Here is a 21,942-nt window from a genome sequence, read left to right on the forward strand (position 1 = left end):
TCAAATCCACTTTATACCTTAAAATTAATAAGTGGGGTTTCATTACTCATATATTATTAAAATAAAAAAGCGTGAAATGTCTTTACTTTATAACTTTAAACAACACTTTTTTAATATGTGTGTCCTAAAAAAAAAAGTGGAACGTGACTTCATTTAGAGGTGCATGCCTCAGAGTTAAACAACAATGGCAATTGGCAACTCATTTATGTTTAGCTGTCAAGAGGAATCATGTGGGAAGACAAAATTATAATGCTATAACCTCTTCACAGACAACAAAAGGCATTCTTTTTTTTTTCTTTTTTTTTTGAGTGAAACAACAAAAGGCATTCTTACTCATGCTAATTGTAGAGAATAAAGATATAAAACATATTGAAGGAGAAGAAGTAGGAAGGTGTATTTATATTGGAGAAAAGAGTACATATTTATATGTAAGAGAACTATCACAACTAGGAACACTAAACCAATGTGGGATACTTATTACTATTCATAACACTCCCCCTCAAGCTGGAGCATATATGTTAATCATATCCAGCTTGATACACAACTCAGAGAAACGCTTGCCTCCCAACGGTTTAGTGAAGATATCAGCAATTTGATCTGACGAAGAAGTGAACGGAGTAGAAATAGTTTGGTTCAATACACACTCACGAATGAAATGGCAGTCAACCTCAATATGTTTAGTCCGTTCATGAAAAACTGGATTGTTAGCAATGTAAATAGCTGCTTGGTTATCACAGTGCATGGGTAATGGTTCATTGAAAGTGAATCCTAATTCCCCAAGCAGATTCTTCACACCAATCATCTCAGTTGCAGTATGAGCCATAGCTCTATACTCAGCCTCGGCTGAAGATCTAGCAACTGTTTGTTGTTTCTTGCTCCTCCAAGTTATCAAATTTCCACCCAAGTAAGTACAGTATCCAGATGTCGATTTCCGATCAATTTTAGAGCCAGCATAATCAGCATCAGAGTACCCTTCAATTTTTAGATGACCATTTTTTTTAAAGAACAATCCTTTTCCCGGAGATTTCTTGATATATCGAAGAATTCGAATAGCAGCTTCCCAATGAACTTGTTTAGGCTTATCCAAGAAACGACTAACCAAACCAACCGCAAAAGAAATATCAGGCCGTGTCACTGTCAAGTAGATAAGTTTCCCAACAAGACGTCTGTACTTAGCTTTGTCCTCCAAGAAATCTTCACTCTCATCCCAGACATTCGGGTCAATATCCATAGGAGTATCAACCGGCTTCGTTCCCAACAACCCGGTTTCTTTAAGTAAATCAGTAGCATACTTCTGCTGAGACAGAGAAATTCCATACTTGCTGTGAGCAATTTCAATTCCCAAGAAGTACTTGGGACGTCCCAAATCCTTAATAACGAATTGTTCTTGCAAGTATGCCTTTGTATCAGCAATTCCTTGTACATCACTCCCAGATATAAGGATGTCATCGACATAGACAACGAGAATGACAATTCCAGAGGCTTGATGGCGCACAAAAACAGAGTGGTCAGACTTGCATTGCTTAAACCCAATTTTGCTGAGAACACTACTAAACTTGTCAAACCATGCCTTCGGACTTTGCTTAAGACCATAAATAGCCTTCTTAAGACAACACACCTTAGTAGAATCCTCCCCCTGAGCAACATACCCAGGAGGTTGCTCCATATAAACAGTTGGAGATATATCGCCATAGAGAAAAGCATTCTTCACATCAAGCTGATACATAGGCCAAGAAAGATTAACAGCCAAGGAGAACAAGATGCGAATGGAGTTCAAACGAGCGGTGGGAGAGAATGTCTCAAAGTAATCCACACCATAAGTCTGTGTAAAACCTTTTGCTACAAGGCGGGCTTTGTACCGATCAATGGTACCATCAGCAAGAAACTTGATAGTGAACACCCAACGACAAGAAACAATAACAGCAGAAACAGGAGCAGTTGCTAGAACCCAAGTGCCACGAGATAAAAGGGCACACATCTCCTCATCCATAGCAGCCTTCCAATGCGGATGTTTGAGTGCCTCAAGGTAAGAAATTGGAATATCTGTAGAGAAAAGGGAAAGAGCAAAAGACCGAAAAGAAAGACTCAAACAGGCAAAAGAGACATAGTTAGACATTGGATGGCGAGTGGTACAAGTACGTTTACCTTTGCGTATAGCGATAGGTAAGTCATCTGTGTTGGCAGGTTGGTCATCCTCAGAATCTGCAGAAGAAGATAACTCGGGTGGAGAACATGAGGCCGGTTCAACAACAGTCTCTGGAACTGGTGCGGGACGAGGACGACGGGTATACACTTGTAAGGGTTGAGTAGGAGGAGAAACTATCGCCGGTATAGGCAAAGGAGCAGATTGTAACTTATTTTGAGAAGTAGTGCTAGTATGAGGAAAAAAAGGAAGAGATTCAAAGAAGGTGACATCGGCACAGACATAGTGACGTTTGGTAAGAGGGTCAAGACATCTATACCCTTTCTGTGTTCTAGAATACCCGAGAAAAACACACTTAATAGAACGAGGAGATAACTTATCTAACCCAGGACTTAGATCATGAACAAAACAAACACACCCAAAAATGCGAGGAGGGACAGGGTAAAGAGGTTTGTCAGGATGAAGATACGAAAAAGGAATATCTCCATGAAGCACACTAGAAGGCATTCTATTAATGAGAAAACATGCCGTAAGAACAGCATCACCCCATAACCACTTAGGAACCCGCATATGAGACATAAGAGTACGAGCAACATCCAAAATATGACGGTGTTTTCGTTCTGCAACTCCATTTTGTTGGGAAGTATGTGAGCAGGAAGTTTGATGAATTATGCCACGAGAATCACAAAAAGATGAAATAGATTTTTGAGTGAATTCAAGAGCATTATCAGTGCGAAGAATACGCAAATCGACAGAATATTGAGTTTTTATTTCATGATAAAAAGAGTTTAGTATAGCAGGGACTCCAGTTCTCTGTTTGAGCAAATACACCCATGTCATACGCGAATAATCATCAACCAAGACCATAAAATATCTGAAACCCCCTCTAGACTCAACTCGACTCTGACCCCAAACATCACAATGAACAAGCTCAAAAGCAAATGAACTACGTTTATCAATTCTAGAAGGAAAATATGTGCGATGGTGCTTGCCCAACTCACAAGACTCACATTGAAATTCAACAGACGAAGTAGGAATTAAACTGCGAAGACTAGACGGCGACGGATGACCAAGGCGACAATGCCACTGATATGGAGTCACGGTGGCAGAGAGAGCACGCGAAGGTGCCGGAATACCATAATCCAAGTAGTAAACCCCGTCACGCTCATGTCCTCCACCAATCGTCTTCTTCGTCTGCAGGTCCTGAAAGGTAACAAAGGTAGGAAAAAAAGTGACAGAGCAATTGTGAGTTTTGGTAAGTTGACTAACCGATAATAAGCTAACGGGAAATTTAGAAGCAAACATGACATTGTTAAGAGTTAATTGAGGAGTAGGACGGACAACACCACTCCCCGTCACCGAAGAATAGGTGCCATCAGCGACACGGACAGAAGGTAAGGATGAAGGAGTAAAAGATGTCAAAAGAGATTTAGTACCAGTAATATGAACAGAGGCACCAGAATCTACCAACCAAGACTTACCATGAGACACTGCAAACGCACCTGCAGAAGCAACTATAGGAGAGGCTGCACTAGTAGATGGAGCAGTACCAGATGACAAATTGATGGATTGGATCAGTTTGTCGTATTGAGCCCGTGAGAGCGAGACCGTATCATCACTGGAGGAAGACTGAGGATCAGGAACAACTGTATGAGCCCGACCTGGTTTGCCAAAGGTTTTCCAACAATTTTCAGAAGTGTGGTTGGTTCGGTGGCAATACTCACAATAACGATCAGAACCGCGACCTCGGCCACGACCTCGTTCACCACTACGGCCACGACCACGACCACCGTAAGAATTTTGACCGTGAGCATAATTTTGATTCTGAACAGCCTGGCTGGAGGGCGAAAAAGAGGCATTAACATGAGAATTCTGACCGCGAGCAGCCATGGCAGAAGAATTAGGTGAAGTAGCATCATCGGTACGACCAGTGGAAACCCGCAACACACGAGATAAGGCATTGGATAATGATGGAACATTATCACTTGATAACAGGCTGTCACGAACTGGTCGGAGATCAGCATCCAAACCTGATAAGAATTTGGCAACCATGAACTCTTCCCACTGTGTGGCCCGCTGAGTGACAGAACATGATAGTGGATGATAAACAAGAATTTCATCAGCAAGTCCCTTGAGTGTAGAGAAATAGTCATTAACTGATTGGCCAGACTGAGTATGAGAGAAAAGTTTCTCATATAACTCGAAGACACGAGATACGTTCTTGTCATTAGAATACATCTGCCGCAATGTATCCCACATGTCCTTAGCAGTTTCTAAGAACATGATATTCTTACTAACAGAGTCTTCAAGACTATTCAAAAGCCAAGTCATGACAGCACAATCGTCGGCACTCCAGGCATCATATTTGAGATCCGTAGAAGCAACTGGATCACTTAGAACATGTGTTTTCTTTTTCTGAGAGCCTAAGAACAATAGAAAGGCACGAGACCAGAGAAGATAATTGGAACCATTCAATTTTATGGTGGTTCCTAGGGCAGCGGATTTTGAATCAGACATGATGTAAAAGGATTAGAAAACTGAAACCCTATATAGAGAATAGACAGCAGCGGTGGCTGAGAACAAAAGCTAGAGAGGGAGGCTGTGCGACGGGGAGACCCGAGCAGCAATAGTAGTGCCAGCCGGAGAGAAGGACGGCCGGAGAGATGAAGGAAAAAAAAAAAAAAAAAAAGAACAAAAATTTCTGATGTGGAAGATCAGACAATGCTGCAACCACAGAGCATACTTATAGGAATAGAAAAAAAAAAAACTATTCATAAATACGTAAAGTACTATTCATAAATACATACAATACTATTCATAAATACGTACAGTAGAAAAAATTATCAGGTATCTAACATGCTCTGATACCATGTAGAGAATAAAGATATAGTAAAACATATTGAAGGAGAAGAAGTAGGAAGGTGTATTTATATTGGAGAAAAGAGTACATATTTATATGTAAGAGAACTATCACAACTAGGAACACTAAACCAATGTGGGATACTTATTACTATTCATAACACTAATAATGTGGATCAGCCCTCCAAATTTCCCAAACATATATTAGTAATTAAGAAATGTTCAAGTAGCTCTTTTTTTTTTTTGTCCTAACGCTTGGAAACATCGCACAAACCACGCCACAATAGCTGTGAAATCCAGATCAAGATCACATTGCTCCTTAATTTCACCATCTTCACCACTATATATACAATAGCTGGATTTGCTCTTGCAAATGAGCCTTGTTGAAGGAGGTATGCAAGTCGAAGAGGAGCTCATGAATCTCTCCAAAGAGGTGGAATCCAGCATTTGGAATCTTGAAGAGGAGTTGGAATGCTTGTTTAGACAGCTGATTAGAACAAGAGTGTTGCTCCTCAACATTCTCAACCACTAGCTAGGCTTGGTACACTTTGTATATTTTTACATTTAAGAGGTGTTTATTACTTAGAGCGATAAGATGGATAAATAAAAATAGTAGTATTACGTGTGCATGTGTTGGCCAAGCGGTAAAACCTTAATGCCGAAGGCCAAAGGTCTTGGGTTCGAGTCTCCTATGTCGGCCTTAATTTACTGGAAAAGAAACTACTGAGATTTATTTTCTTACATTTTGAGTTTGAGTCGAAAATAATTTTTTTCACGTCTATTGTACAACGATTTACATAAAATACTGGTAATTTGATGATTTTGAACGAATAAAAAACATCTTTTATTTGGTGGGGACTCTTATACCCCACTTGGCTCTTCTCGAGTCTGCCACTAATTTATGAGTAAACTCACTACAAGAGAACTCACATGACACCGACGGACTTAACGACGAAAAACATTTTGTCTTTGTTCTACGACGGACGAGCAACAGTATACCGACGGAATATTCGATTTTACAGACAAAATATTCCATCGGTATCCTGCAGTTTCTTGTAGTGACTTTTATTTATGAAACATAATATTGTCACTGTTATGTATATATGTCTTATATTCAAGGTTATCACACTTGATGATGAGTTCGTTTCAAATAAAATTCTAAACAATAATCAAACCTTAATTAGTTTACAAATTGAATTAGTTAGTGTGACAATTAAGTTTGAGCGCTAGCAGCGGGGAAACTTACACCATATTGCATAAGTTTCGAGATTAATTCCCATTGAATATATATCAAATATTGAATCTCTGGAATTATATTTGCATTAATAGTTCTTTAATTAGGTCCGAACAATAAACCACACACGCACTATTAAGTTAACATATCTAATTATCTCACGTTTAAGATTTCTGAGAAAAAAGATTCCAAACCAAATCGATATATGAAAACGGAAAAATATTTCTGTAGACATGTTTTTGTTGAAATTAAATCTTGTTGAAGGTTCATCACAAGGAAAGTTCATCATATATGCTTGATCTGTGAGGAGAATCTTGCATCAAATAAACGTGGCCTACTTAAATTTAATGTTTGTATACTGCAATTAATTAAGGCCACCACACGAGTGGCTTCAAATAGTTCAGTGAAATCGGAGCTGTCAAGATTCCAGTTGCCTGTTCGGACAAGACAAGCAAGGTGATTCCAGTTGGGGGAAGGAAAAAAAAAAAGGATAAAAAATGCAGAGGAAAAAAAGAAATTTGTCGTTTGTGCTAATCGACAACTTGAATCCATTCGTGTGCACAGCTCTTCAAGATCGTGAGGTTGTGCTAATCTCACCAGCCACATTATACAATTTTTTTTTTTTTGAGATACACTTGGATTTTGGAATAAAAATTTTGATATGGAGGAAGGAGACTTGGTTTTGTCCTGCCTTGTTAAAACAAAAAAATATTAGTAAAAGATTATAGAAAAAAACTCTGTGAAAAAATAATAAAACTAACTAAATTCTTTTCAAATTTAAATAAATTAATTTTTTAAAGTAATTAACTTTTTTTTATTCAGACATATTTTTTCCAAATATGAAATAACACCACTGTTTATACAAACTCCAAATCGGACACTCTAGCTTAACCAAAAAAGAAAAGAGAAGTAAATGAAATGGGAGTTATACAACGATGATTAATATTCAAACTCATTCATTTTTTTTATATAAATTAATAGTATTAAATAAAAAAATTTAAAGGCTGCGTCAGAACGGACAATGATTAATATTCAAACTCATTCATGAAATCCTATGAATTTCTCCTGCTACAAACTTTTATTTTTTCCTTCAAATATTGCAGCTCATGATTTGTCATATATTGATATTAGCTGGCGGTGCAGCCGGAATCATGTGGATGTGACACACAATTATGACACTATAATTTCTTCAAGAGACAAAAAAAAAAAAAAAAACAAATGGCACTCGTGTGCTAACTAATTATAATGTGCATCACGTCAACCCTCGAAATTTCCTTCAATTATAAACTAAGTATATAATTAGGCGTAACACCTTGGTCTAAATGGTGGGAAACATTGCACAAACATCGCCACAAATAATTCTAAATCTAGATCACAATCACATTACTCCTCGTTGAAATTTGAGTATATGATTCCCCATGTCCCCTCCCCCCCTATAAATACTCACCAAAATTCATAATCTAACACAACTTAACAACACATTTCTCATCAAAAAAAGCCAAAAAAAAAAATGGCATCATCAAATTCAAAAGCCCTTCACCACAACCGCTCTCTTAGCTTCCCTTCCAAAGAGAATCCATCAACCTCTCATCTCAATGAGAGCTTGGCCAATGCAAGAGGCCGCGACGCCGCCGCCTCCTCCTCCTCTTCCTCGTTGTCATCGATGAAGACCAGAGCGAAATGCATCACGAATTTGTACAACGACATCGACGATCTCCTTCAAATGCCCCACACTCACCACATCATCACCCAAGAGAGGTCGATCGACCATCTCTTGGATGGCTACATCGGGGTCTTGGACGCCTGCACGGCAGCCAAAGACCTCGTCTCAAACACGAAGCACGACGTGCAGGGGCTCCTCTCCGCCCTAAGGAGGAAGGACGCGGCCGGCATCGCCTCCTACCTCGCCTCCACGAAGCTGTCGAGGAAGAGCATACACAAATCTTTGAAGCAGCTGAGGAGCTGCAGAAGCAACAAACACATGATTTGCAATAATAATCTCCCAAAATGTGGAGAATCTGAGCTCGTGCATAAGCTGAAAGAGGCGGAATCCGTCGCTATCGCCATGCTTGAATCCTTGATGTCCTACTTGGGTGGGAATAAGATGCAGGCGGCTAGCAAGAGTGGCTGGTCTTTGGTGACGAAAGTGATGCTTTCGAAGAAACGCGAAGATTCGGATTCAGATTCAGATTCGGATTCGAACGAGTTCAAGAAGATCGACGCGCTCTTGCAGAAGAGTCTAGAAGGAATGCAAGTCATGAATCTCTCCAAAGAGGTGGATTCCAGCATTCAGGATCTTGAAGAAGAGCTAGAGTGCTTGTTCAGACAGTTGATTAGGACAAGAGTTTTGCTCCTCAACATTCTTAACAACTAGGGTTTTTTAAGATATATATATGAAATTTTGTACATCACCTCTTGTATATGAAAAGATACTTCAACTTGTACATTATTATTACCCTTGGTTTAATTACTAGAAGAGAAACTACAAAGTTTTCATCAACGGCTTGTCTCATTTTACTAACATTTTGCACATGTTGCTCTTTCAATATTAATTCTAACAATTAAGGGTTGGTTCATATATAGTATTCCCTCCGTCCCAAAGGAAATGTCCTGTTTTCCTTTTTGGGCTGTCCCAACGAAATGTCCTGTTTCTTTTTTTGGCAATATACTCTCTCTATACTTAATATTTAAATAATTTCCACCAACCCACTTTATCTACTTTATACATATTTCTTAATCTCCGTGCTAAAAAGAAATAGGAAATTTCATTTGGGACGGAGGGAGTACTTTATAGTGTCTAACTATGTTAATTGGCCAGAAATTGGACTTGGGCTATAAAGTGAACAATGGATCAAAATACATACTCTCGCTTCGTCCATTAAGAGTATAGCACTTTGGGTTCGACAAGTTTTAATAAAATGGTTGGTGGATAGAGGCTGCAGAATTATAAGGATTGAGTATGTATGAGATTAATTTTTGGCAAATAAGGGGTGTTGTGTGAGATTATTTTCTAAAAAGGGAACCAATATTTCTGTGAACACCAAATAAGATAAGTGTGCTATACTTTTTAAATTCGAGCTATAAAATTACTACGAACTTAAAGTTTGGGCTATAATTAAATTATGAAAAATCCTTCGAGATGTGTTCAATCTGTTTTTTGCTGGACCATGTAACTATGTAAGACTGTACAATAAAATGTTATATAGTCTATAAATCTGATTTCTCCTTTTCATTTTTTTTTTGGTAAAATTAAACTTAGGATTTTAATTAACTTTTACCAAAAAATTTGCATCCTTGTAGAATTTGAAAAGCATCTGCCCTAAAACATAAACTACGATTTCAAGTGCTTAAATCGTTGGTTTAACTTTTATTTGAACCTATCATGTCAACAAACTTCATTATATATCCATTATATACATTTCTCGTCTTCTTTGTTCCTTGAAAATTTTGAGAATAAACTATATATATTTAATTTATCAACAATCACAACACACCGTCTCTGCATAATCTGAAAGATAATGCAAGATCCTACCACCCTATTTTACAATTACATTTCTCGAGATTTCCCACTGAATTTTCTAATATCAAATCCTTATTATTACCGATTTATCATTCTTGTTAATGGATACGACAAAAGTTGTCTGCAGATAATGACTAGTCCTGCAAAAGGACAAAGTTACAAAGTCAATCCAGTTGTTACAATTCCAGGATAATGGGAAACAAGAAATCTTGAGCATATATATATAGTAGGTTTAATTTACGTGCAAAAATTTGTACTGTATAATTTATAAGGTACGAAATGGAAATCTAAATTTTAAAATATTTAATTTATAAGTTGAAGAAATGTAGCTCCAACGAACTGCAGAGAAGCAAGGCTGGCATTTTCTTTGTTGATGAGGCAGACCAATAATGGCTGTTTAATCATGTTTATTCTCCACACACAATGTCTAATTATCATATGATTAAGATCTAGCTGCATCTTCGTAATTTAAGGAGGTGTTTGGCTGAATTTATAAGCTCCTGAACACAATTTATGAACTGTTTAGAAGCTTATAAGTCATTAAAACTTATTTCACATTTTATAACTTACTTCGAAGCTTTATTTTGCCAAACATTTTTCAAATTTCTATAAGCTCCTAAACAGTTTATAAGTTGTAAATATAAGCCTCAACCCCAGTGATAATCTTACAAAAATAACTATGTTATCGTTTTGTTATTCCAACAAATACTCTTCTAATTTCACGTCTTTTCGATTCTCTCTCTTTAATTAGGATTTTCTGTCTCTAACTTATAAATTCAATTATACAAATACTTTGATAGCTCTCGAGACATTACATCTTATAAACTGTTAAGCTCTCTAAAATAAGCCTGGCCAAACACCCCGTAAGAAAACTTAAACAATTTAATTTATTTTGTGAAGGTGGGAGACAATGCACAAACATTATGAAAATAGTTGTTATCTCCTTGCTCCATAACACAACATGTTCAACAACACCTATATATATAAGAAACTTGCTTCTTCCAATACATAAACTTGCTTCAAAACAATCAAAACCTGCAAAAAAAACACAAACAAAATGGCCCTTCAACAACACACACGTTCTCATAGCTTTCCTAGTGGATCATCATCACAACAAGATGCCATGATTCAAGTTGATGAGAGCTTGCTTTGTGGATCAACTCCTTCATCCTCATCCTCTGCAAAAAACAGAGTAAACAGCCTTCAAAAACTACACGAGAGCATCAACGGCTTGCTTCTGCTGCCTCACATTCAACGAGCCATCGCCCGCGAATGCCCACGTCTCGATGAGATCACGGAAGGGTACGTCGTGGCGCTGGACGCCTGCGCGGCCGCCGGAGACGTCGTCTCAGCCGCGAAGAGGGACGCGCAGGAGCTCCTCTCCGGCGTGAGGAGGAGGCACGCGGAGGCCGCCGCCTCCAGCTACCTGGCGTCGAGAAGGGAGCTGAGGAAAGTGGCTCGGACTCAGAAGTGGTTGAAGAAGATCGGAAAGAGACAGAGTTTGGGAAAGGGATGCGAAATCGAGCAGCTGATGATGGATGCCAAATCGGCGACGCTAGCAACGCTCAGCTGCGTCTTCTCCTACGTCGTCTCGTCGGAGAGGAAGCTCGTGGGCTCGAAGAGAGCAGAGCAAACGGAGTTTACGAAGGTGGATGCTGCTTTGATCGCATTCATGAACAATGGAGATGGTGATATGATCAGAGATGATCATCTCTTGAGAGTTATGGAATCCAGCATTAGGGTTGTGGAAGAAGGGCTTGAATGCTTGTTCAGACAGCTGATCAAAACCAGAGTTCTCCTCCTTAATGTTCTTAGTCACTAAAATTGATCCAATTCTTTTGATTGTGTAAGAAAATTTATTGATATATGTTAGTTGTCATATAGAAAGAAGCACAAATATTTTGCTACAAACTTTTACTTTTCGCGAAACTGAGAATTGTTGAACAGATCAGTGATTTTGATGAACAAACATTCTGGTTTGGAGGTTCGGATTCTGGAGGGACGAGATTTTCAACATATCGTCTGTTCATCAAAATTATTGATATGTTCAACGTTTCACAATTTCGCAAAGTATTTAATTTTTCAATGAAACCTTTCTTTTCCGTTTTCTTTGGTTGCAAATGAGGGGTAAGAAAAGATGGAAAAAAAAATTAACATATTTTAGTGGTCTATAATTTTTTTCTCATGTTCCGTGGGAAGGAAAAAACTATTATCACGTCGATACGTCATGATAATATTATCATAAATTCAAGTGAAAGTCAGGGCGTTTGAAAAAAACATATGAAAAGAATAAAACAAAATGATGAAAATACATATTTTTCCACCATTCTCCGTCAAAGGATATCACTACCAGAAAATGCTCAATTAACGACCGAAAATAACGGTCGACAATATGATCGCGTATACATATACGACCGATTAACGACCGGTTTTTATTTAACAGAGTGGCATGAAAGTAGTGTCGAGTGGCCAGAGAGTGTCTTGGTTCCAATCCATGTTCAAGGCCGTGGTGCAGCTCCACCCTTGGCCGCCGCCGGAAAACTTCACATCCTCGAAATCGGAAAACGACATGGAATATTCCGACGACGGAGTCGGAGAAATGTAGGCCATCATCTCCTCTTCCATGGCAGCCCTCTGCTCCAGCACCTTCAACGACGTCGCCTTCCTGTATACCTTGCACAACACTATTTCCTGCATTGCAAGCAAAATCGTCACCACCAAATTCTGAATAGATTCATTCCATCAACACAATGGGGCCAAGGGGGGCTTAAGCCCCCCCCATCAGACAAAAATAATAATACTCCCTCCGTCCACAAAAACTCTTCCTACTATATTTTTTTTCTTCGAAATAATCTCATTAACTATCACCTGAGGTAGGGTGCACGCATCCGGCATGCGGTACTCGTTCATCACCCAATCGGTCTTCCTCCCTCGCGGCGCCCTCCCCTCGTAGAAAACCAGCGTCTTCTTCACTCCCAACGCCTTCCTCGGATCCGACGAGGTTAGGATCTTCTTGTCGGAGCCGGTCGCCTTCCAGAAACCGTTTTCCGTGGTCCGATTAGGCCGGCCGTGCTTCCTATCTCGAGGTACGAAGAAGTACCACTCTCTCTCGCCATTGATTCTTGCCAGACCTGTTCCATTTCCATCCAGATTAATGCTTTGATTCAAATACATAGGCAATGGCGGATGCAGGGGTGCTAGGGGGAGCCCCAGCACCCCCAACCATTTTTTAATTTTTTTTTCACTTATATTATATTTTCTCCGTCCGCAAAAAATTTGTTACTTTCATTCATATTTAAAAATGAGACTCTTTCTCAACTCACTACTACAATCACATTTTATTAAACTCATATTGTTCACAATATGATAATTTTTCTGTGGACTGAGAGAGTATATTTTTATATTCCTTTCATCTACGAAAATTGTAATGTTTTATTTATCGAAAACTATCATTATATTTTAAACTCCATTCGTACTCAGTATTATAATAAAACCCAACCATTTAACATATCAAACTTCAATAGTCCATTTTTCCACTCAACTTTAGTAGGTTCATTTCTTTACTTTATACGCATCTCTGATCAACTATTTATTAAAACACGAACCCTAACCACATACTAATAATTTGTGGGAAAATTTCAATTTCAAGTATTTTTTTTTTCTGCGTCCGCCCGTGTATATGAGAAAGTGAAAAGATTAATTACCCGGCAACTCGGTAGGATGATGCTTGTAGATGTTCAGAAAGCCGATGATGTCTCCGTGCAGTTTGTTTCCGGCCAGCATTCTCCGGAGGTAGAAATCGAGAAGCTCTTCCTCGGTGGGGTGGAAGCGGAATCCGGGAAGCTCCACTCCATGCGACGACGATGGCGATGACGACGATGATGATTCATCCATCATAAATGCAACAACTTTTTTTTTTCTTTTTTTCTTTTTTTTTTTTTCCTTTGGTAGCTTGGGTGCTTAGTGTTTTGGTACGAATGTTTTCAGACACGATATGATATGCAAGTGTGTTAGAACTTATATAAGGAAGAGAGTTGAGTGTGTGTGTGTGAGAGAGAGAGAGAGAGAATTGCTTGGTGTTTGTGAGAGCAATCAGTGTAAGTCTACTGTCTACTAAAAGGTGGAGAAGGAAGACTTCTCACTTGACTTCCACACGCGGTTTTTTGCACTACTAAATGTTGACACCTTCTTCCTTTCCTCGTGTAAATTCGTACTGAGATTATATTAATTTGAAATTATTATTCTAAGATAAATATTACTTCCTCCGTCCCACTAAGTATGACTCCCTACTTTTGAATACGATAATTAATAAAAAGAGTGATAAATAGATAGTGGGGCCCACAACTTTTGTGAGAGAGAGTAGTTTCCTTTTATAAAAAGGGCCATTATTAATGTGACGGACAAAAAAGGAAAGAAGGTTATCATTAATGGGATAGAGGGAGTATTATAAAGAAAAGGTCGAGACTCATTAATTTCGCTAGCTGTAGGTGGTTAATGTCTAAGGTTTTGGATTCGAGTTACGGTGATGCGATCTTTTAATTAATTTTTTTATTTACTTGTTTATTTATCTGGAAAAAAAAACATATGTTAATGTATTCAAGTACTGCAAATTTCTCGATTAATAAAAAATATATAAACGTCTTAAAATGAAGATTTCGTGTTTTTTTTTTCATTGATGAGACTTTGAATTGGTCGTAGTAGGAAATCATGCACACTCGGAAATGTGGAAATCCAATCATGCAAAGTTTCATTTCATGCTATATATCAAATGGGATTCTCTGTCAAATAATCAATATACATAAATTTGCCTTTCACTTTCACATATTCTTAGTAGGGAAAGAAAAAACAACTAGTGAGAGAGAGAGATTGAGGAAAATTGCAAAGAAACGCGTAGTGACTAGTGAGCATGATTGAATTAGGAAATTCAATAAAAAGAACATATTCTATGAGTTTAAAGTTTTGAAAAATTTATCACATCGATTGACTTGGAAAATTTAAGTCTTCTCTCAAATATGGCCCATTTCGCGACTCTTTACCACCTTTTATGCTATGCTACTCACTTTAACATTTTTTTTTTTTTTTACTTTCGGTGAGGGGGAGCGATGGAGCTTGATCACTGGACTTTACTCTTAACATCTTTTTTAATTTATTTTACACAAAAGCGAGAATTTATTTAGTGCGCATTTAAAATAGCGAATGTAAATTTTCACAATCTAAAAATAATGTAGCGCTTTTCTTATTAACATACTACTTCATATTTAATTGAATAAACATAATTAAAAAGAATTATTATTAGATACATTACTATGAACACGGAGCTAAATAATTTTAAAAATCCACGGACGAAATTACATTTTTGTATTTATAGACAAGTTTGAATAGATGTAATTACAAATTTATATATATATAAATATAAAATTCAAGTTTAATAATTGAAAAAAGAATTTCCCCGAGTGAGTTGATTTATTATTTTCTGCTTCTCATACTAAATTATATACCTTGCTAATTTTGGATTTTCGGAGACACGCAAAGAATAATTAAAATTTAGGGATCAAACTTATTGACCAAAGCCTATGATTTTCAACATAAATTGTTAGAGGCTTAAAAATACGCAGCCATAGAAAAATCATAAGTTTGTAGAGATTAGTCATTGATGAATTAATCAAATATGTCTCTATATAAATTAGGATATTTATATAGTTTTTAGTTTTTTTTTTGGATATATGTACAATTAGAAAATGCGGCTTTAACGATTGAAATTTTTGATCGTCAATTTCCGAAAATTAAAGATTGAAAATTTGATCGTAAATTTTAACGATCAATATCAACCACCGATCAAATCGTTCGCTAATGATCAAACATTTTTTTTTATGTTCCGCATTTTCTAGTAGTGTTTGTAGTTCATACCTATAGCTAGTGATATAAACTATTAATCTAATTTAGCTCGATTAATTTGAACTAATTGAAAACACAAATATTTTGATATGTATACAGTATTATGTTGGATATTAATATTGAACAAGTTAGAAAAGAAAATCTTAACATATATGACCCACCACGGATCCATATTCCATTTCATTTTCACTTTGAATAAGTCTTAGTATACAAGTGTCTTCACTCATATACTTTTGTCTAATGCAAAGAAATTTTGGTCTAATATATATCTATGGTCTCACAAACTAGCATTGTTTGAACAAGGAAATAAAAGGAAAATGTTATTGGAGACAGAATAATTGAGGAAATGTACGTCGTCGATCACTAGTGTAATTTCTAGGAGTCTTCAATACAAATATACAAACAAATCAATTACAACGCACGAGCAGTCATATTAAATTAATATCGCAAAATTTCATCCATTTTAAAATTCGAATCCAAGTGAGAATTAATATTATTCGTGTGTTTTATTAACTTGTTCGTTAATTTCAATTTCAACTGCAGAATTTGAATATCCGACGTTTTAAGTTTAATCTTATTTTAAGAATCATTTTCATTTGATCCACTGTATTTGTCTATAAGGAGAAGATCAAATGAGAATTGATAAATATAGTGAGAAATGAGAATGAATCGAAAATGTTAGATTTCAAATCCTATAACTGATACCTAGAGGGAACGAAAATTTATTTGAGTTCAAATTATAGAAAAAGAAATTTTTTTATTAATTAAATAAATACCGTTATTCAAACATTACAAACAGTTTATACATTATACACCGACTCATGCAATATTCTCATTTCTCACAAAAATTATCACTATAACCATCTCTCTCTCTCTCACTCTATCGTACCTTAGCTCTTTAGTTAGTAAATTTCTTAGAAAGTTCGTGGAAGCTTCCATGTTGTCAGTGACGACACAAACATATCGAAGAGAATTAATGGTGGCGGTTGTGTTGGAATCATTACATGACTTTTTCTCTTTTAAAATATTTTTTTTTGTGTCGTAAAAAAATGTCTTTTGTTGATGTTGGTGTTATTTTTTTAAGTAACAAGTTGATGATCTCCATTTCAATAAAGTAAAATCAGAATCCATTAACACTAATAATAATAATAAAAAAATTTAATTTACCGCACTGTGCTGACTGGGGATTTATAAATTATAATACTGCAAGGGTAATTTTATTTGTAGTTCTTTTTTACCTTCATAGCCACATGTTTAATTAAAATAAAAATATTATTCAAATAAATTTCGTTTTGGCACTCCTGTTACTTCAAAATATTTTCCTTGAAATAAAATGAGGCCTTCCATGCACATTCATAAGTTATAATTACCCACTCTTCCTTTATTAAAAGAAACAAAAACAAACAAATAATAATTGCTATATATATCAAATACCAACCGATTGCAGCAGATGACAAATTTCGTGGAAAATCATTCTATCATACCCACGAATACGAGGCGAATCAGGAAACTGAGATTGTAGAAATCATTAATTAATCTAAATAATAATATAGTAGTAATATAATATTCCCTCCGTTCCATTATTTTTGGCTTGTTTTTCTTTTTGGGTGTCCCATTAACATTGACATATTTCTATTTTTAGTAATGATTTTTACACTAAAAATAATATGACCTCATACACATTTACACTATAATTTTATTATCCTAAATACTCGCGTCCAAAAGAAATAGGTCAACAATAATGGAACAGAGGGAGTATATGCTAAGAAAGAATGTTACCGATGATAAGATATCCCATCCAATTCATCAAAACTCATCAAATATGTCTGCAGTAATAATCAAGTAGAGGATTTTATTTGAAGTGGCATGGGAAGTACTCCAAATAATGTTTGTATTATAATTAATTATGAAAATTATACATGATCAACAACAAAGGTCTATGGATCGTTAGGTTGCCCCATAATTCAATTAATCCACTAACAATTAGTAATATTCTACAAAACTTTCACATGCAAATTGGCAATGATTTACATGGTTCTCAAAATGTATCGATACATGTAGCTAATGGCGGAGCCAAGAATTTTCATTAAGAGGGTGAACTTGTACGGGTTCGAGGGCAGTAACCCCTAGCCCAAAAAAATTTGGACATTTCGTATATTTTGGCATTTATTCTTAAAAAACAAGCATAATAGAACTAATAATGAACAATATTTTCATAGATTATATAATTTTAATACATTACAAATACTCTTAAAAATAGATATTTGGCGAGCTAGTTGAGTCTATTTGAGAAAGCAATGAGAATTAATTTCGACGTGTATTCATCGATTGAAAACGTTTCAATATCTTCTTGTTATCAATTGATCATACTTGCGAATGAATCGAGTATTTTACAGATCTGCTTCGCTTGAATTGGACTACTAAAACTTCCACTAGCCCATAACTGTTTTGGGCCCATTACACCTTAATTCTTAAAAGGCCCATTTTAGTCGTTGCAAGCATGATTTGGATATTTTTAGATCATTTACTACTCTTATTATATATTCCATCTAAAGTTTGCTAAAACATTGATCTATGTTATAGCAATGGGCCAAGATATAAACCTTCACATTACAAAGTTTGAGTTAATGTTAATGTAATTGAAATTTTTTATAAAGTCACAATTGAACTTAGCCCAAAACTTGCAGCTTCTGCATATTCAGCCATATCATATTTGTGCCTGATTTTCGACAATTTGGCATAAATTATAAAGAAATGTTGCGCATATGGAGTGCCCTTTGAAACAAGATATGCAAATATGATTAAATGCTGATTGTCTAATTATGATGAAGTTATATTTTTGTGAGGCTTTGTTTGAGCAGAAGGCAAGATTTGAAGGGAGCATCATGTTTTCTCAAAGGAATTAGCAAACAAGTTTTACCTAAATACATTGCCATTAGACATTTCTGTCTAATCCAGGTCCCATGTAACCCAACGTCACATGCTGTTGCAGCCATTGATTTTAGGCATCATCTGAAATCTGTCTCCACCTTCCCTCGTATAAATCCCACCTGCAAAAAAATTCCCACTTCAAAAAAACACATTGCTAAAAAAAAAAGAAAAAAAAATGATTCATGCAAAGAAACTCTCGAAGATGATCCAGCAGTGGCACAAGTTTGCTGCTACTGCGGCGCGGGGAAAGAGGGTGGGCGGCGGGGAGGGCTGCTGTGTGGCGCTGCCCGTGGACAGGGGCCACTTTGCGATCTACACGGCTGACGAGAGGCGCTTTGTGGTGCCGTTGGCCTATCTCAACGACCCCGTGTTCAGGCAGCTGCTGGAGATGTCGGAAGAGGAGTACGGCCTGCCTTGCAACGGCCCTATCGTGTTGCCCTGTGATTCGGTCTTCATGGACTACGCCATCTGCCTCATCCGGAAGGGCAGAGCTGGAGACTTGCACCGAGCTTTGCTCGAGTCGCTAGCCAGAAGCCGCTGCTCGTCGTCGTCGTGTTTGCATCAAGCCCAGATTAACCACCACTTGCTCATTCATTGATTGCCTGCAAAACACACACCATGGAAAATGTGTAGCAAATGAGACAACATTCCAAAATCAATGAGCGGTTATGCTTATGTAGCGGGCCCCTGGCTTTGGAAATGTAATTGTAATGTTTATTCATATTGTCAAAAATAACAACAGTTGAACTTAGCTCACAATAGTTGAATAATCTTTAATTGCAGCTTCCAAGCTAACTTCAAACCTAAATATGTTTCTTCTTCTGAGTTTAGCCGAGACGACGAGCAATGGCTTCGCCTTTGCAGCTCGAGTATGTCTATCGGCTTCGTTGTATAAATCCCACTATCATCAGAAATCTACAGGTCAAGAATTTCATGTCAGCTTTCAGGTTTGACTGCAAAAAAATTAGATGAAGTAAAGATAAAATTTCATGAGTTTCACTATTTTGTGATGAGTAGTGAGGTGAGTTGACAGCCAACCTAATCAGGCCCCTTCTGCTATCAAACCAAATAACATAATGAAATGATTTAACATTCAATCACACCATAAAAAGGTGACCAAACTAGCACATGGTATTGAACTCCTAGATTAAAGCACAAATATCCATCTTCTATAGACCTAAATGTAATTTTTTTTCCTCATTCATAATGTAGTCATCCAAGGAGTAGCACTTGAGCATTAAGTTCTTTTCTTTCACTCATTTTTTTCTCGAGCACTCGGTAGACAGGCTAAACCAAAATTGATAAATCCACGGAATAGGCGAAAGTGAAGACAACTTTTTTAGTACATCAATGGTAGTTGGAGAAGGCCAGACGTCGTCATCTCTGTATGATGAAGACATTAATAATCACCTACCACTTGTACACCGACTTTAAGGAACGAGAAGTCCATGAGTTTTCAATAAGAATGGCCAGATCTTGCTTTAATATAACAAAATCAACAACTGATCATGAGCAAATGATAAAATGAATATCATTTCAAAATTAAATGTACTAATACCTTACTAGCAACCAGTCTCAATGAAAGGCAATATGGGTGGTCAAATGCAAACAAAGGAGACCCTTTTTCGAGTTCTTACTAACAACACATTTTTAGAGTCCTCGTCTCTCTAACATTAACCCGGTGTTACAACTACGTTACTAATATAAGCAAAACACACCGGTGCAGCCACCTCAAAATCACAAGAATGATTATGTTATAGTGAATATTTCCTACCCTAAAACATCATAGCAACTTCCAGCTAGGGTGTGGCCACATGTTGGTATCTCGAGTGTACAAAAACGAGTGTACCGTTTCGACTTTGGTGGTTTGAGCCACACATTCTACCTGTTTGGTAGCCTCCACCGGCATGCTGGGCCTGAACTTGCCCTGTCTTGGACCTGCCAAATTTCCCCACTCATTTATGGATATTGCATCCCAATTCCATCAATGCATCATCCTCCACCATGAAAAAGATTCACCATATCCCATCTTTCTCACTCTTGTGGCTCTCAGCAATTCCTACAATCTAACTAACAACTCTAAAAAAGTCTAAACCCTAGACAAATCCTCCTCTTTTCCCCCAAATCTCACATGGCTTTGTAACCCTAATCACCAGAATTCAAAAACCTAAAATTCAATGCCTTGTCTGTAACTCCCCCAATATATAAACCCCACCCAATCACATCCAAACACAGAACAACAATAATAATCAACCAATCAATCAAAAATTCAAGATCAAGATGATCAACTCAAGAAAACTAATCAAAATGGCAAGGAAATGGCAGAAATTCGCAGAGCTAGGAAGAAAACGTATCTCATTCCCGGAGAAGATCGACGGAGCCGGCACAAGCGATCAATCCTCGGAAGTGGCGGAGAAGGGGCATTTCACGGTGTATACGGCCGACGGAGTTCGATTCTCGTTCCCGATCGCTTACCTCAGCAGCCCTATTTTCATGGAACTGCTGAGAATGTCTGAGGAAGAATTTGGGCATCCCAGCAACGGACCAATCACATTGCCCTGTGATTCGCAATTGCTGAGCTACGCCGCGTCTTTGATGCGAAACAAGGCAGCTAAAGATGTGGAGAAAGCTTTGTTGCTGTCCATGGCGGATTGTAAATGCTCATCGTCTCACTATTTGCATCAACGACGAGAGCAAACAAGCCATCACATTTTGTTATCTTGTTGCTGAGATATGTAACAGTAACATTTTTTTAGAGATTTTCGAATTCTTATTCATTAAAATGAAGGAATTTAGAAATTACAATCAAGATTCAAGCAACAGTTTTCCATTCTTCTTCTTGTAGATTGATTGTGTTTGAGCAAGAAAGCTAACATGAAGCTTAAAGTTTTCTTTGCTTTTTCCTTTTACTAAACCCATAAATTATTGAATCCTATTCTTCTAGTTAAGGATTGCGGATAAAATTAATGGGGGTTGGGGGATTTGTCTTTTAGTTAGGTTTTACCGTTTAGACTTAGTTAGATAAGAAAATTAATCCACTTTTATTTTTTATTTATATATTAAGAAAATACATTTAATATTCTCTAAAAAATATAATTAATAGTATGCAATTATTTTATTGTCTTTATTTATTATTTTACATATTATCTAAATAAAATTATTTTAATAAAAAAAATTAAAACAATTCAAAAGAAGAGAGTGGATTATTTTCTCGAATAATCCGAAAAGAGGACTAAGATCAAAAGTACTGAGTAGTAATTATCTCTCCGTTCTCATAAAATGTATCCAATTTGTCATTTTCGTCCATCCACATAAAATGTACTCCATTTAGTCTATTTTTCGTAAGTTTTTCACTCAAAA

The 21,942-nt window shown here is 36.8% G+C and overlaps 5 protein-coding genes across 5 annotated transcripts; 4 read left to right on the top strand and 1 right to left on the bottom strand.

Moving 5' to 3' along the window:
• The first annotated feature begins 7,709 nt into the window (after positions 1-7,709).
• On the top strand, positions 7,710-8,737 carry LOC131020875 (uncharacterized). The gene has a single exon (XM_057949922.1). The coding sequence runs from the start codon at positions 7,747-7,749 to the stop codon at positions 8,608-8,610; it is 864 nt and encodes a 287-aa protein (XP_057805905.1). The 5' UTR covers positions 7,710-7,746; the 3' UTR covers positions 8,611-8,737.
• Positions 8,738-10,813: 2,076 nt separating this feature from the next.
• Positions 10,814-12,409, top strand: LOC131020877 (uncharacterized). The gene has a single exon (XM_057949923.1). The coding sequence runs from the start codon at positions 10,814-10,816 to the stop codon at positions 11,576-11,578; it is 765 nt and encodes a 254-aa protein (XP_057805906.1). The 3' UTR covers positions 11,579-12,409.
• On the bottom strand, positions 11,955-13,889 carry LOC131020878 (NAC domain-containing protein 6-like). The gene is made up of 3 exons (XM_057949924.1): positions 13,461-13,889; positions 12,625-12,887; positions 11,955-12,447 (listed from the first exon to the last, which is right to left on the bottom strand). The coding sequence occupies exons 1-3, from the start codon at positions 13,651-13,653 to the stop codon at positions 12,193-12,195; spliced, it is 711 nt and encodes a 236-aa protein (XP_057805907.1). The 5' UTR covers positions 13,654-13,889; the 3' UTR covers positions 11,955-12,192.
• A 4,297-nt stretch (positions 13,890-18,186) lies between these two features.
• On the top strand, positions 18,187-19,333 carry LOC131020880 (auxin-responsive protein SAUR66-like). Its single transcript, XM_057949926.1, has one exon. It carries the CDS (start codon positions 18,758-18,760, stop codon positions 19,178-19,180), a length of 423 nt encoding a protein of 140 aa, XP_057805909.1. The 5' UTR covers positions 18,187-18,757; the 3' UTR covers positions 19,181-19,333.
• Positions 19,334-20,496: 1,163 nt separating this feature from the next.
• Positions 20,497-21,389, top strand: LOC131020879 (auxin-responsive protein SAUR68-like). Its single transcript, XM_057949925.1, has one exon. The coding sequence runs from the start codon at positions 20,863-20,865 to the stop codon at positions 21,310-21,312; it is 450 nt and encodes a 149-aa protein (XP_057805908.1). The 5' UTR covers positions 20,497-20,862; the 3' UTR covers positions 21,313-21,389.
• The last annotated feature ends 553 nt before the right edge of the window (positions 21,390-21,942 follow it).

Source organism: Salvia miltiorrhiza, chromosome 4, assembly GCF_028751815.1.
Source record: "Salvia miltiorrhiza cultivar Shanhuang (shh) chromosome 4, IMPLAD_Smil_shh, whole genome shotgun sequence".
NCBI lineage: Eukaryota > Viridiplantae > Streptophyta > Magnoliopsida > Lamiales > Lamiaceae > Salvia > Salvia miltiorrhiza.

Coding starts and splice junctions, on each gene's coding strand:
- LOC131020875 (XM_057949922.1), top strand. CDS start 7,747: ATGGCATCATCAAATTCAAAAGCCCTTCACCACAACCGCTCTCTTAGC.
- LOC131020877 (XM_057949923.1), top strand. CDS start 10,814: ATGGCCCTTCAACAACACACACGTTCTCATAGCTTTCCTAGTGGATCA.
- LOC131020878 (XM_057949924.1), bottom strand. CDS start 13,653: ATGATGGATGAATCATCATCGTCGTCATCGCCATCGTCGTCGCATGGA. Junction 12,888..13,460: donor TCATCCTACCGAGTTGCCGG/GTAATTAATCTT, acceptor GAAATGGAACAG/GTCTGGCAAGAATCAATGGC. Junction 12,448..12,624: donor ATGCGTGCACCCTACCTCAG/GTGATAGTTAAT, acceptor CTTGCAATGCAG/GAAATAGTGTTGTGCAAGGT.
- LOC131020880 (XM_057949926.1), top strand. CDS start 18,758: ATGATTCATGCAAAGAAACTCTCGAAGATGATCCAGCAGTGGCACAAG.
- LOC131020879 (XM_057949925.1), top strand. CDS start 20,863: ATGATCAACTCAAGAAAACTAATCAAAATGGCAAGGAAATGGCAGAAA.